Raw genomic sequence first — 15,518 nt, forward strand, 5'->3', positions numbered from 1 at the left:
TTATATGGCTTATTTTAAATCAGCCTGTTCACTTGGGGAATGGATTTAGGAAAATAAATTTTATTCCTGAGTAAATTTAGGTTCATTCAAAATAGTTCATATAATATTTTTAAAGATTATCTAATAAAGTCAGTGGTGTCCAGAAAGCCAATTACGAAAGCTCAAAGATATAATTTTTCTTATTGTTCCAGTAACTAGACAATGCATAATACAAGACCTAATCTTTTTTAGTTTTTCAGCCCTAATCTGTTTTTGATATTATCAAAATGCAAAGAGATTAAAATATAGCAATGAAAAATGATAAATATCTTTATATGTGGCAATATATAGGTAGCATTCAAAAGGATAATGAAGAATTGCTGTTACACAATGTTTTGAAGGTAGAATACAACATTGAGGAAAAATTCACTCAAAAATGTTTAGCATTTGAGAAATGCTAGTTAATAAACCTATTTTAAATGAAAATAAATAGCAAAAAAGTTAATAATGAATGTTCTCACCCAGTAGGTCATAAGCTATGTAAAGGTGGGAACAGAATTGTTTACAAGAGCAAATGCAATACTGTGAACATAGCGGAGGTTAAAAGGGTAGCTACTAAATGATTAACTTAAAAAGTAAATGCACTGTACATTCGAGGCAGATGTTCTTAACTCCACTGTAATATTTTCTACAAAACATTTCATTCTTTCATTTACTTACATGACATAAGAAAAATGTGTGTGATGAGAAATAAGTTGACCTGTGCAGAGGCAAGTCAAAGCACTTATCTTAGAATGTATCTTCGCACAGCAGACCCATTGAAAATGTAAGTTTAAATAGATTAAGCAATTGCAGTCCATCTATACTTCTAAGCAGAACAACAGAGATACTTCTCTGACCTCACTACTAAGCAAAAGGAAAGTTCTGGCTAGACTAATATGTCTCCTCCACATGCAAAGACAGAAGTTTAACCTTAACTTTGTGGTCCACTGGTAAAATCTTCGCAATTTATTTTGTCTTTTCACTTATTTTTTTCATGTGTGTGGCTGGTTGGCTGAAATATCTGTTAACTATCTGTTATAACTTAAAATCCACTATGCAACACGCTAATGTAAAATATTTTCATGAAAACTTTTTATGGAATGTATAAAGCAACTTTGTTAAGAAATGAATGGTAAACCAGAATGCACAAATTAACATTTCTTTCGAAAGAGCCAGTGACAATGATGAAGTGTGCTGAGTATCAATTCAAATCTGCTATAGAGAATGGTCTGTACGGATAAACATTATGTTTTCATGCATGCTGAAGACAGATTAATGACTAGTTTGAGCCATATAAGGCTTGAGTTTGCAGAGTTTTGAATCCCAGCGAATACCACTAATTAATCATGTAAACTGATAACAACTCTGCCTCCATCTACTCTTTGGTGAATTAAATCTAATGACATTTCACAGGGTTATTAATTGAGATGATACCTATAAAGTGCCTAGCATTCAGCAGGCATTCAAATTTTTGTAGTTTCCCTTTACCTTAACTCACTTAACATTAATACAGCACAAACATTTAACTCAGAGCAAAAGAATCAGTCATTTTGTTTTCTTTTCTCTTAGTACATTAATAAATGAACTAGGAATATACAAAAGATAAACATCTTCAAAATACTATCCCTAAAGTACTAAGTATTTGAAATAAAAGCCGTGAAAGTGGTATGTTTTCAAAATCTGTGGTAAAATCATCTACTAGTGGGGCTGGTTGTGAAAAACCTATTTAAAAAACAAAATGCATGCAATGGCATATATGTAGTATAGTTAACATTAGAACATATATTTTTAACAACTGTTTTATTAAATATTTAAGACAGTTTAAAAACTTTCCTTATCTAAACTTTAAAATAAAATTTCACAAAATAAAAAAAAACTACTGAAATACATTTTTGTTAGACTTTTCCTGAATCTATATCACATTAAATAAAATACTTAATTTTTTAAAAAACTTCTTCATTAGTTCAAAGCAATTGAACAAAAGGTTGTTCTTATATAATTAAAATTTGGGATTCTAGAATAATTTACAAGAACATTTTTTCGTAAGTTCACATATACTAATTTCAACAAATTATTGCTTAGGATGAGTATTATTTAATCTGCTTTAAAGAATATATAATTAACTTAAAATTAACACATTGTGAGATACCAATAGTATGCTGAAACCATTTTAGAAAACTTGAACTACTTTTTCATAAGTAGATTAAAGTATTCCTGCAACTTACTAATACTACTAAATTGTTCAAACAGCTTTTCTTAAGGATAAATTCCATCTCAATTTATATTCCAATTATTAGAGTTTAAACTCTATTATTTGATTATAATTTCAAAATGTAACATATATCTGTAAAACACAATTGAGCACTAGGAAATCAAACAATAAAAATTATACTAAGTACCGTAAAAGTTTTGAGAACTAGTGTACAAAAATAGTTGTATAATATTATGTATACCTACAAATGATTTACTTCCCTCTCTGTAGCAAGGAATTATTTTTCCTGTTGCCCTCATTCCCCTGGTTCATTATTTCTTTTTCTTTTTCATTTATTGTGACATGAATTCATTCTTTCAGCCCATTTTCATCTCTGTATTCCTTTCCCTCACTTAGTGCCTTGTGAAATAAAAGATGCTCATTAAATATTTCTTTAAGTATAGTTATATACTGTATCAATATATAGCTATTAGTGTCAAATGATAATTTAGCTATGATCTCTGATAATCAAAACAATCAGTTGTAAGAATTAGTTTTCATTATATGTGCTTTTACAGTATATGTGCTTTTTTCCATTATATGTGCTTTTACACCTTTATTAGGTGTACATGGTTACTTCATGAGAGTACCCAGGAGAATAAGCAAGCTATTTTAGGTTCTCCAACTTCTTAGAAAAGAATTCCTTAAAATTCTAATTGCCAGTAGATTTTAATTAAATGTATTACTGTAAACTTCCTTAGGGATTCCTTTACTGCCTCTAATCCAGTAGTACTAAAATTGCATTCTTTTTCAAAACTTAGTCTGCATAGATTTATAGACATTTTACCAAATATTATTTTTACTGATTTAGATGCACACAATTTATCTGCATTCTGACCATCTGTTACCACAGACAGAATTTGTCACATAAATTTGTGTTGAAAATTAAGCAAATTATCAGTACTTTAAGGTTATGTTTAAACAATGTTCAGTAAAAGATAGACAGGAAATATAATTAATAAACTAAATGAATTAAATTCTTTATCCCAATATTTGATTACTTATACCGACCAAATTGAATCATAACATTTCATCCAGTTGTTTAACATCCTGCAAATTAGAAATGCAAAAGTTAACAAACAATGTAATTATTGTAAATTAATTGTGTATTTTGATGCTGGTCTAGTATTTGGAAAATCTCCAACTAATGCAATGGATAGAGATATTATCAACATATATTTATATTTTAGTGGGGAATGATGTTGTGATAGACGTAGGTTATCATATTGGTTCCCAAAATAACAACATTGTGATTTTATTTTATTTTTTTAGAGACAGGATCTCACTTTGTCACCCAGGCTGGAGTAAAGTGATCATAGCTCACTAGAGCACTGAACTTTTGGACTTCAATGATTCTCCCACCTCGGCCTCCCCGGTAGCTGGGACAATAGGTACACACTACCATGCCTGGCTAAGTTTTCATTTTTATTTTCATAGAAATGGGGTCTCACTATGTTGCCCAGGCTGGTCTCCAATGCCTGGGCTCATGCAATCCTCCCACCCTCGACCTCCCAGAGTGCTGGGATTGCATGCATGAGCCACTGTGCCCAGCCCCATTTTGTAGTTTTAAGTAGCTCATGTTGCTACCTGAGCCCCAGTTTTCTCATCAGAATATTAGGGCTAACAACATTTATTATGTTTTTGTGATGAGTCAAAGAAAACAAAATGTGTAACAGTTCTTTGAGAAAGCAATGCATTTTAACAGTACATGACATAACCTTAATAATATCCTCACAAGATATTATAGTTATATTTGTAAATAATACTATCACAAAAATCTCAGTCCTATGATATAATTGTTCTGGAGACAATATAAACTAATGCGAGTTTATGACCCAACTAAAATACATGTTATTGAAACTCAAGAATAGACCTAGTATTGTACATATTAGCCTTAGAGGTTGAGATTGTATATTTTAGAAACTTCAAAGATTATAGAAAAATTTTAAGAAAAAATGTGTAAAAATGGGGAAATCTTTTTATTTACAAGTTACCTGGAAATGTTTAATACTCGATGTGATAAATAATGTTGCCCTTTCTAATTGAAACTACTTTTTATGTACATATATTGGCACAGCAAATTGCTATGGCTGGAGGTTGGACACTTTCAACAGTTTGTTATTTCATGCATATATATAATTTGTAAAACCGACAAAAAAGAAAAGATAAAAACTCTAAGTAGAAAATAGAATTTTATAACTACATTTTACAGATTATTCCAAGAGATATCATTGGTTATTTTATTATTTTGAAAATATTACTTATTTAAACAACTAAAAAAACCGGTAAAGCCTGATATAGTTTCAACATTAGAAAGAATAAATTATTGAAAAATATGTAGAACAAAGACACCATCTTAATGCCACTGATACCACTATACTGTTGAACAAGTATTATATGAGGTATTGAACATTGCACATAATTATACAGTTAGGATTTGAGATTGTAGATAAACCAGTTGTTCAAGGCCACTAAAATACTGAAAAAGGATTATGATTATTAACAGTGGGGAGGAAAATACAACTATAAAAGCCCTTCAAACTCAAATCTGGAAATAGTAATTTTACTCAAAAATATACCACAACTACTAAGAGGTTTTAGTAATTCATGACACAAAGCAAGACATCCACCTATAATTTTTTCTTATCTATTACATAGATTCAGTGGTGACATAGCACATATTTGGGACCTGCATTGCAGTGTGATACTTATTACTGTTACATTTTAGAAGTTACCCATTTAATTAAGGATTTTGTAAATGTGATATGTAGTAACTGGATTTTATCATTTTTGACAAATGGAAAATGTTTAGATTTTATACTAAGTATTATCATGCCTATTCACATCATGTAAAATATTTAAAATTCATGTATTTTAATTGAATGAAGTGCTGAAAAATTTAGATATGTCTAATAGGTATTATTTGCTTATATGATAAAATTCAATTTTAGGTGGTACTTTATAGATTAGGAAATAGCTCCTCTTTTCTACTAATTTAAAATAATTCTATGGCTCTGATTTCTAAAATGTCTAATTATTTTCACTATTCAGTACCGTTAGAATATATTTCTTTCAATGATTTGTAAGATTTGGAGGAGTGAAAAACCTCAGGAAAATAAGAAGTGATTTACAAACATTTGGCTATGTAGAGTAGTTGCACTGGTATTTTATACTGGTAAACTTAAAATATGCTAATTTTGAAGCATCTAAGCAATGTTTGGCGAGCTGGCCTACTGGGTGAGAATACCATTTAAAAACATTTGTGTTACATAACACACAGCCATGAAAATGGCTATTCAAAATTCCCAGGTAGAACACAGTTGTCAGTGCCAAAAGAAAAGCTTTGCACATTAACACAAGAAAAGGAACTTTTCATCTTAAGGGATGGCACAACTGGCATAAAAGGTCATTAAATGCTAATAGACCCACTTGAGGTATGCTTGCTTAATGGAGGATTAGAGCAAAACAGACTTAAAAACCAACACTCAGAGAATTTTTAACTCTCTGGACTACTCAACATAAGGTAGGAAAACAAGATGGAAAATAAACTGTTTTTCAGCACTAATAATTATAAGTTTACGTAATTGTTTCATGCAAAAGGAACCTTGACAAAAATGATGGCAGAATCTATATGTAAGACTGTCACAGGAGAACTGGAAGAGTGGTTAGTTTATACAAAAATTTTGTTTGTATTCATCTTCATGTAGTAGAATAGACCACTGTTCAAGAAGTAGATGAAAAATTCATAACAGTTGAGAAATTTAGTCACGACATAGATGTTGAGATAAATTCCTTGAAGCCTTTTGCAACTGTCCTTAAGTTTATAAAAAGAGATAAATTTTCTTTGATCTGAAGACATTCTTTGTACATGTGCAGTATACAACATACTATATACATATGGGGCTTCCCTATGTACATATACATATGCATACACTATCTATATGCCTTTTAAAATGTATACATAGCTTTAACTCAAAGAAAATGAGTTAGCAACACAGTAATCATTGCCAGACAATCCAAGTGCTGAAATAAGCGATGTTCATCACTTCAAGGGCTATTTTACTTCTCACATTGCCCAAAATTGAGAATATCATTTCTGCTTTTAGTTTTTCTTTCATTGCAACACTGATTGTCATATATAATCTTTGTGCTTTTGCATAATGCCCATCCTGGATGTAACATATATTCACACACAACATTGGACATTTGAAATAAGCATGCTGGAACACAGGCAGGACCATATATCCATGCAGAGAATATTCTGAATATGTTTTTCCAAATTGACTGTAACATCAACATGCATCACTATCATATTTGGTCCTGTACAGCAAGGAATGTACAGCTGAAGCAATCATGACTAGTTTCACTTGCAAGAGTTTCTTTAGAGAGGAACACCCAGCAGAGAAACAGAACAGAATGAATGAAAAAAAAAAATCCCCCAAAACCCAAAACTAAAAACTAAAGAAAAAAAAAATTCCTCCCACATGTTAACACTGAAAATCTGGCCATTTTCCATGTAGTACATTTTCCTCATTCCACAAAAAACGTGTCTTCTCATAAAATTCGAGTTGAATTGTTTATAAGATACATATATTAGTGTCTTAGAGCTTTTCCTAACCATTGGAAAAGCTCATCTTGGTAAAGCATTTTCCAGCGTACATTGGCTTCGACAGTTTCCACAGCTCTTGAGAAAGAAGCAGCAGCTACCCCATCATAGTTCTTCATGAAGTTCTTGAGCTGGAAAAAGAAATTTTTGAATGGTAAATCTGCCTGTCTTAAAATGAACTCATGTCCAACATACATGAACAAGAATCTATTTAAAAAGTAAAGAAACCCAATATATTTGAAACAAATGCCACAACCACTATAGAAGACATATTTAATATTGTGGAGTGAGTTTGGTAACAAAATGAAATATTACAGATTATGTCAATTAGTTATGATGTAATTGATTTTGGAACAAAAAAAGAAGAGTAGACATTACAACTTAAACAGCTCCAAATTCAGCTTCATGTTTCACAATTAGATATTAAAACAGACATTTAATTGATCATTTTAAAAGCAGTTGATGGGATTGTGGCAAGGACTAGTTCTAACTTCAATGCGTATACAATGCACCAAGCAGCCTTAAACACTGAATATAAGGATTAAAGTTCACATTTTTGTCAGTAGAGAGAAAATTATTTTTCATCTTCTCCAAATGAATGATATTGGGCTTGACATTATCTTTGATGTCAAGGAATAACCAAAGTATTGTCTGGTGGAGAAAAAGCAATGGTGCTATGAAAACTGAATGATTAATGACACGGCAATCACCTGTGTAACTAGATTTTGAAATAATAAAGGAGGGATATGGTGTTATTTAGCTAGAGAATCTGAGCATTTAAGTTATAATTTTTAAATGTTTTGCCATATTTTTGACATAAAATTTTATTTAGAGAGTTCACATACTCTGGAAATACTCCAAGATTTTACTTCAAGATTAAATACCAGAAGTTTTTCCTTTCTGTTTGATATATCTTAAGAAGCTGGCAACGAACTAACAATTGTGATGCTAATAGACAAATGTGAAAAATCAACTTGCAACACAGAAACATTATGTGGTGTAATTAGTGTGGGGTGTGATTCATCATATGGTGGGCGCCACATGGAGGATATGCCAGGAGAGAGATGCAGTGTATCAAGATTGACTCAGGGGCAGGCAGAAATGGTGGTGGAGGATGGAGTTAAAATGTGGTAATAACTTTCTGAATTATTTTAGAAATTAGTTCATGGGTAGCTTAGTTTATTTATAAGCGTTACTTTGATTCCATGATACTGATGGGTTTTCTCCGAGTTTTTACTCTGCTTTCCTACAAAGCCCTTTGCCCAGCAGCATTAGCAATAGATAACTGTATCTCAGAGGTACATCCTTTAGAAGATTTCAAAAACACTGTGCTTTTATAACAAACATGTAAAATAGGCAATGTATAACAAAGAATTATGGGTGTTGTCCTTAAAACTGATATGGCATTTGACCAAATTACATATATTAAGAAAAAAGGAAGAAGCAAAGGGATTAGAGTTAATAAATATTAATAAATATTACAGGCATTATGCCATGGCAATAGAAATATAGATACACATATATATAAAGGGGAAGTCTAATGGAAGTACTTGACTCATAATTTTAAACTTTATCTGATTAACATAAGAATACATTTGTACTTATATATTTATGTTCAGACTCATCCAGTCTATATCCTTAAAGCAAAAAGTAATACATTTTGATTCATTTTGAATTTTGTTTTATTATAAAATATGATATTGTAATTGCATTATTTACATGTTATAGGTCAATCATAAAAAAATTGCTTATACTCCTTTTAAAGTATATTCTGAATTATTACATTTTTTTCCTAGGCAGTCACTGAATACAGCAGAGAGTCATAAATGACCCTTTAGCAACTTTAACTCTGTGGAGCATGCTCTTGGTTTCCTTATGAGATGGTAAGCCAGCCTAAACGCATGAAGTAAAACTCTTAAGTCCTTCTCAAAGGCAAACTATGGGTTTGAATATGAACGTTTATTGACAGAAGGAGAGTAGGTTGGATTATCCTGCAAAATAACTCTCAATAGAAAATGTGAACTGGTGTGTCTCCAGAGATTCACTTCTTAAATCATGATTTAAGCACGGTAAATACCCCTTGTGGGCTCAGAGAGTCTGAGGTGCCTCATATGCATCTTAAGAGGAACTTATTCATCAGAACACATCTGGCCTTCTTTCCACAGTTGCCATTAATTGATCTTATGCCCTGTAATTCTCCATAGCTCTGATATCCAACATGTGGTTGGAATTGCCTCTGACTGGCCCTAGTGCACACTCACAGTGCCTTACAAACCCCTGCCTCACTTTAGAGGGCTTGGGGTAAAAGAAAGGCGGTTAGCATTCTAGTTTGCTTGTTTCTTCCACTCTTTGGTAGGATTTATGCTGCCATTTGTGGGCAAAGGATTACCCAGGTGCCAAGGCAAGAGACTGAAGGCACAAGCTTTAGCAGTATAATAAAGAAAATTGTTAGAATAAAGAATAGTTATAATACAAATTAGATATAGAAATGACCATGGATAATTATCAATCATTAGTATAAACATTATTAATCATTAGCTTTTAATATTACTCTTTATTGCATTACTAATATAACCTAGGAATAACAGGCAAGTATAGGGTCAGGTGCCAAAGGGACATCGTGAGAAGTGACCTAGAAGGCAAGAGGTGAGCCTTCTATCCCGCCCGCATAAGGGCCGCTTGAGGGCTCCTTGGTCAAGTGGTAATGCCAGTGCCTGGGAAGGCACTGTTACTTAGCAGACTGCAAAAGGGAGTCTCCTTTCCTTGGAGGAGTCAGGGAACAGTCTGCTCCACCAGCTTCTTGTGGGAGGCTGGATATTATCCAGGCCTGCCCGCAGTCATCTGGAGGCTTAAATCCCTCCCTGTGGTGCTGTGCTTAATGGTCATGCTCCGCATCCACTTTCATGTTCCTCCCATACTCCTGGTTCCTCTTTGAAATTCGTAGTAGATAGCGGTGGAAGAAATAGTGAAAGTCTTTCATCTTTCTTATAAGTGCATAGAAGAAAACGCTGACATATGCTGCCTTCCCTCTCTGCTTTGGTTACCTAAAAGGGAAGGGCCCCTGTCCCATGATCACGTGATTGCTTGACCTTATCAATCACTTGGATGACTCATCCTCCTTACCCTGCCCCCTTGTCTTGAATACAATAAATATCAGCATGCCCAGCCATTTGGGGCCACTACCGGTCTCCGTGTCTTAATGGGAGTGGTCCCCTGGACCCAGCTGTTTTCTCCTTATCTCTTTGTCTTGTGTCTTTATTTCTTATAATCTCTCGTCTCCGCAAATGGGGAGAATACCTGCTAAGTCTCGTAGGGCTGGACCCTACATCATTAGTGTTTTTTTTTTTATTGTTTTCTAACTATACCATGATATGCTTTTATTTTAAAATGTTGCAAGTTTAGGCACTTTTATAAAATAACATTTAGTAAAATGGCAATGTTGTTTGTGTTCCCTACCTTTTTAGCATAAAATTTTGAAGCATGTTTGTTAATTTTTCTATTAAAAAGATTTTAGCATTAAAATTTCCTCTTATTTCAGGGTATCCTATCATAAGATAAATTATTTTTAGAGTAGATTGTAAAACATAATATACTCTTAGTAACTATGTAAGTGAATAGAATTAACTATTGCCCTATTATAAAGTTAGTATCTTCAATATTAAAACTGTAAATGTGATGTCTTCGATGCACAGGATCTATGCTCCTCCACAACAGTGAGTTATGCTAGGTTTAAAAAGCAGAAAAATGGGCATGTGAAAAGATTGGTTAATGGTCATTAACGTGGAAAAATGGCAAGGGCCTCTGAGGTTCCAGAAGATTGTCTCCATTAGTTTAAAATTAAATAAATGACAGATTGCTTTATGGAGAAATATTGTTCAAATTGCTAGAGCCATTCAATTAAAATTAAAAGGAAACTCCAGTTTCAGGTACTAGAATACTGTTTTTGGGAGAAAACCATGGAACAATGTAAGTGTCTTTACTGAATTCACCTAAAGCTGATGAAGATCATTAAAATCTGGAATGAGTTTTCAGAATTCATAAAGATGCTGATTCCCTTTTGATCTATAAACTCTTAGAAATAAGAATATGCCATATCCACAGGGAGGACATTGGGCTTTCTGCTTATGAGGTTTATGGGTTATGGTAGAATGCGACTGCATTCTCGTCAGCCTTTTCTATTTAAGAAAGGGAGGTTATCATCATAAAAACCAAAACCCCCACTCCATCTGACAATAGTGTTCCTCAATCTTATAGATGATGTAAGTATTAAAAAGCCCCAGGCAGCACCTGTTAAACTGCAAAGCCAGAGTAAATAACTCCAGAGTGAAGAGATTCATTCCTCATGCCACTTAGGGACTGCATTGTGTTGTTAGCTGCTTTGTAGATAATGAAATAAAAGCCATAATTTAGTTTCAACTTTGAAATTATACCCTTCATTATAGGAGCACTTTGAAGCATCTGAAATGGCAATTAAATAAAGTATAAAAATTTAATAAATCAGTGAAATATGTAAGACAAAACAGTCAGTATGTGATAAAATCAATTAAATGTCTAAAATATTTTCTTTTCATGGCCTGGGTGTTACCAAGTCCAGGAAAATATGAAAGGCAGACAGAGTTAGAGGAAAGTAAGAAGAAAAATAAGAGAAGGGATGAGAGGTAGGGAGGAGAGGAGATAAAAGAGAAGGAGAGAAGCACAGAGAACTAAGGGAGCAAACAGGAGAGAAGAGAAGAGGGAGAGATTTCGCTTTGTGTTCACTTCAATGGCTGCAGAGGTTGTGACTAAATGAGTCTTTCATTCCCATATTATTGAATGTGAAATCATGAAATTAAACGTATTTCATTTAAATACAGAGAAAATTGGAAGCAATCATTAATTTAATTGTTCTTTCTTTCTGTTTTTGGTGGATATGAAAACAGTCCTTTCCATTTAGCTTCCTTTATTTAAAAAATAGTAAAATATGTTCCAGGGCATTCAAATTTAATCCTTCAGGGTTGGGAACACACATAGCAGGGATAAAGACTGAATTTCAAATCATTACAATCAGAGACTTAGCTTAGCTTAGCTCATGGTGTGAAAGAATCCAAGTTAGTGCACGCGGGATAATCACAGGAAACTGGACAATATTAGAAGACATTAAGGATGGTGCCAGGGTTGATGCTTCTAGGGAATGGTGCTCAGTGTGATTAGCTGCGGGGCACAGCATTAAGCATTCTGTCAGTGAAAACTAAGAAAACCATCATTCTCAATGTCAAATATCAGCTATATTTTACAATGGAGAACAGGAGCACAAGAAAAGGCAATCAATGTTTGGAGCGTGATCCACTGTAATCAATTAAAAGAGTCTATATTTTGCTTATTTTTTCCTTCCTCCTTAACCCTCTCCCCATTTCTCATCTCTCTATATTAGCAATGTGACATAATGGCAAAACAAGCAAACAAAACTAGCTGGCTTAAATTTCCAGAGTAATAAACCAGAAATAACATAGTAAGGAAATGTTAAATACTCCGTAATCTGGACACCAGTCCTTAAAAATCAAGTTTATTTTCATTAATGAAATTCATTTGTGATTGTACCAAGCAATTTTAAAACAACTTATTAATCTCAATATGTATTACCAGATATGCTCCTTTCTACACATAAGAATTTGTTTCATTTAAGAGGCTACATAGCACAAAGCAATATTATTATGTACAGTAGGTCCATTGTCTGTTTAAGGCTAACCAAAAAGCAGTGAGACACATGGTCTGTATCTCAACACCAACCTTCGTCCATTATACAAATATTGAGTCATTAACAGGATGGCTTTGTTGTTTAGTGAATCCTACAGTGGGTTAATAGAATCATTTGAGGAATATCTGATTGGATCAGTGATCTCTGAAGTGGACTGTGGATCTCCAGGTTTGAAAATTATTACATTCAAACATTTCTTGCAGGCTTTCAATGTTTGATATGTTAAAAATACTCCTTGCAAATTATGAATTGAGTAGCCTTTAACATGTGTCTGTGTATGTGTGTGTTTGTGTGTGTGTGGTGTGCATGTGTAAGTAAAAGGAATGGATATGAATCTGTTGGAAAGAAATGACTGAAGTAAATGCATAATTTCAAATGTTTATAAAAGAAAATAATTAGACCTCATCTTAAAATATTTACCTCTTTGAGTTCACCTTCAGTATTAAGAAATTCTGTGACACCACTGATAAGTTTGGAATTCATAAACAATGCTTCTCCGTACCTCAAAAGAAAAAAAGAATCTTAATGTTAATGCAGGTAGTAATTACAAAAATATTACTATAAAGATTTTTTAAAGTTCTTCTCAAGGATTCCATTTGATCAATGTTGTCAGAGACGGCCAGATCTCTGAGCACTCAAGTCCATTTCTCTAGGGATTCGGGGAGGGACAAAGAGTTATGGCTATGGGATATCATCAGTTCCCACCTAATATGGCTCACAGTGTTTCAGAGAAGTCTAAGTTGTAGCAAATTTTTTAAAGGAGCCCTCTATAATTGGATTTAGGGATTAACAGTATATTTCCAAGGCAAGGCCTGAGAACAAAATATTTTAAAACTTTCTTTTTTTTTTTTTTTGAGATGGAGTCTCGCTCTGTCACCCACGCTGGAGTGCAGTGGCCAGACCTCAGCTCACTGCAAGCTCCGCCTCCCGGGTTCACGCCATTCTCCTGCCTCAGCCTCCCGAGTAGCTGGGACTACAGGTGCCGCCACCTCGCCCGGCTAGTTTTTTGTAATTATTTTAAAACTTTCAATCACAAAGCAACCTAGCTCATTGGAAGGGAAAATGATTCCAACAAAGGCAAGAGTAGCTGCAGGATCAACTTGGGCACTGTCAGATCCTTTGGTATGATTAGTCATAATTGACACTGGCATTTTCATATTTTATTCTTACAAACTGAGGCAAAATGCATTCTCAAAAATACTCTCCAAAATATTAGCTTTTTCATGTGCACATTAAAGTATAACATCTACTTGTTCATTTGGATTGCCTAATCCTTGTACCACAAACACAATTACTTGACTTTTGACCCAAGGCAAGGAACAACTTGTGTCAGTGAATTGAAAAGAATTCTCATTTTACTGATTTGTCCCTACTATGCTAAGGATACCTATCACAGGTCATCATACTTTTACAACTAAGGTAAGTACAATAAAAATAAGACTCTGGATTTTTAAAGACAAGGATCTACACACTGTTACAAGAGGTTTTCTAATGCTTCCATAACTTGTGGGATCTTAAGTATCTAATATAAGATTTAATTAAGTTTCTGTAGAATTTAGTTCTCTCATCTATAAAATGAGAAGGCTGAGCTAGATGACCACTGAGATTTCTTATAATTCTACCATTGAACTATTCCACAGAAAAAAAAAAAAAGGTAGCTAGGTAAAAGCAAGCAAATAGCCATTCAATAATAATAAAAGTGATCACTTTCAATCAGTATGTGGGTACAAAATTGTCCAACTATCCAGGCAAATGACATTTTTATTTTCTAAAGAGGTATTAGTTGTTTTTACTTATATTGTCCTGTGACGATAATAATAAGGTACAGTCTGTCCCTTGAAGGTATTATACTATCTAGTTGAAGAGTTTGACATGTAATCAGATAATTTCCATGTATTGTGGCTAAATGAGGTGTTGATAAAATTATACACACTGCTCAGAGAGGATCTCTTTATCTGTAGGGTCTTGGGAATGGCTTCTGGGAGGTAATGGCATCTAGATTGACCATGGAGTAGTTATGAACAATAGGGAAGAATGTAAGTTTAGGCAGAAGATGAACATAAACAAAGAGATGTGAAAAGACATGGTTTGTGCAGACAACTACAAGTAGTTTGATATTAACAGTGCATACAGGCCAAGACGATGGCTCACGCCTATGATCCCAGCACTTCTGGGAAGCCAAGGCAGGTGGATTGCTTGAGCCCAGGAGTTCGAGACCAGCCTGGGCAACATGGGGAAACCTTGTCTATATAAAAAATAGAAAAATTAGCCAGGCGTGGTGGTGTATGTATGTAGTCCCAGCTACTCAGGAGACTAAAGTGGAAGGATCACCTGAGCTCAGGAGGTCAAGGCTGCAAAGAGCTGTGATTGTGCCACTGCACTCCAGCCTGGGTGACAGAGTGAGACCCTGTCTCAAAAAACAAACAAACAAAAATTAGTCCATACACTGATACATTGTGAGCCTGGGGACTGAAGAAGAAGACACTGAGAAAATATGCAGAGGACATATTAAGGAGCTTAGATTATAAATCTCACTTAGAAAGTTTTATAGCAGGGAAATACCACATTTGCTTTTCTGAAAGATTCTTGGGATAAACGGAAGAGGCTAAAGTGTGTTTGTGTAATTATAGAGGCAGTGAGACAGAAGGCTATTATTGTAAGAGTACTGGGAAGAGATGAGAACCTCCATTAGGGAAGTCGTCGCAAAAAAAGAGAGGAAGAATTCAACGAACTTTAGAAACTGTTCAATTGACACGACCTAAAGTCTAATTGTTATATATGACAAGAGAAAAGGGGACGCCTATTAGACTTCCAGATGCTGGGCTTGAGCAATTGGTGGATGGCTACAAGATTTACTGTGAAAAGGAGGATAAGAGAAAAATCATGGATTTAGCTTTGCAGGCACA

At 33.8% G+C, this 15,518-nt stretch overlaps 1 protein-coding gene across 1 annotated transcript in view; it reads right to left on the bottom strand.

The window, feature by feature from the left end:
• Positions 1-4,447: 4,447 nt before the first annotated feature.
• The window catches only part of TRHDE (thyrotropin releasing hormone degrading enzyme), a 421,266-nt gene continuing 410,195 nt past the window's right edge, over positions 4,448-15,518 (bottom strand). The window contains exons 18-19 of the mRNA XM_033221251.1: positions 13,033-13,114; positions 4,448-7,009 (exon numbers count right to left, since the gene is read on the bottom strand). Coding sequence (XP_033077142.1) covers positions 6,866-7,009; positions 13,033-13,114 — 226 coding nt within the window. The 3' untranslated portion in view covers positions 4,448-6,865. The remainder of the gene's footprint in view (positions 7,010-13,032; positions 13,115-15,518) is intronic.

This window comes from Trachypithecus francoisi, unplaced genomic scaffold (assembly GCF_009764315.1).
Source record: "Trachypithecus francoisi isolate TF-2019V2 unplaced genomic scaffold, Tfra_2.0 Lachesis_group11, whole genome shotgun sequence".
NCBI lineage: Eukaryota > Metazoa > Chordata > Mammalia > Primates > Cercopithecidae > Trachypithecus > Trachypithecus francoisi.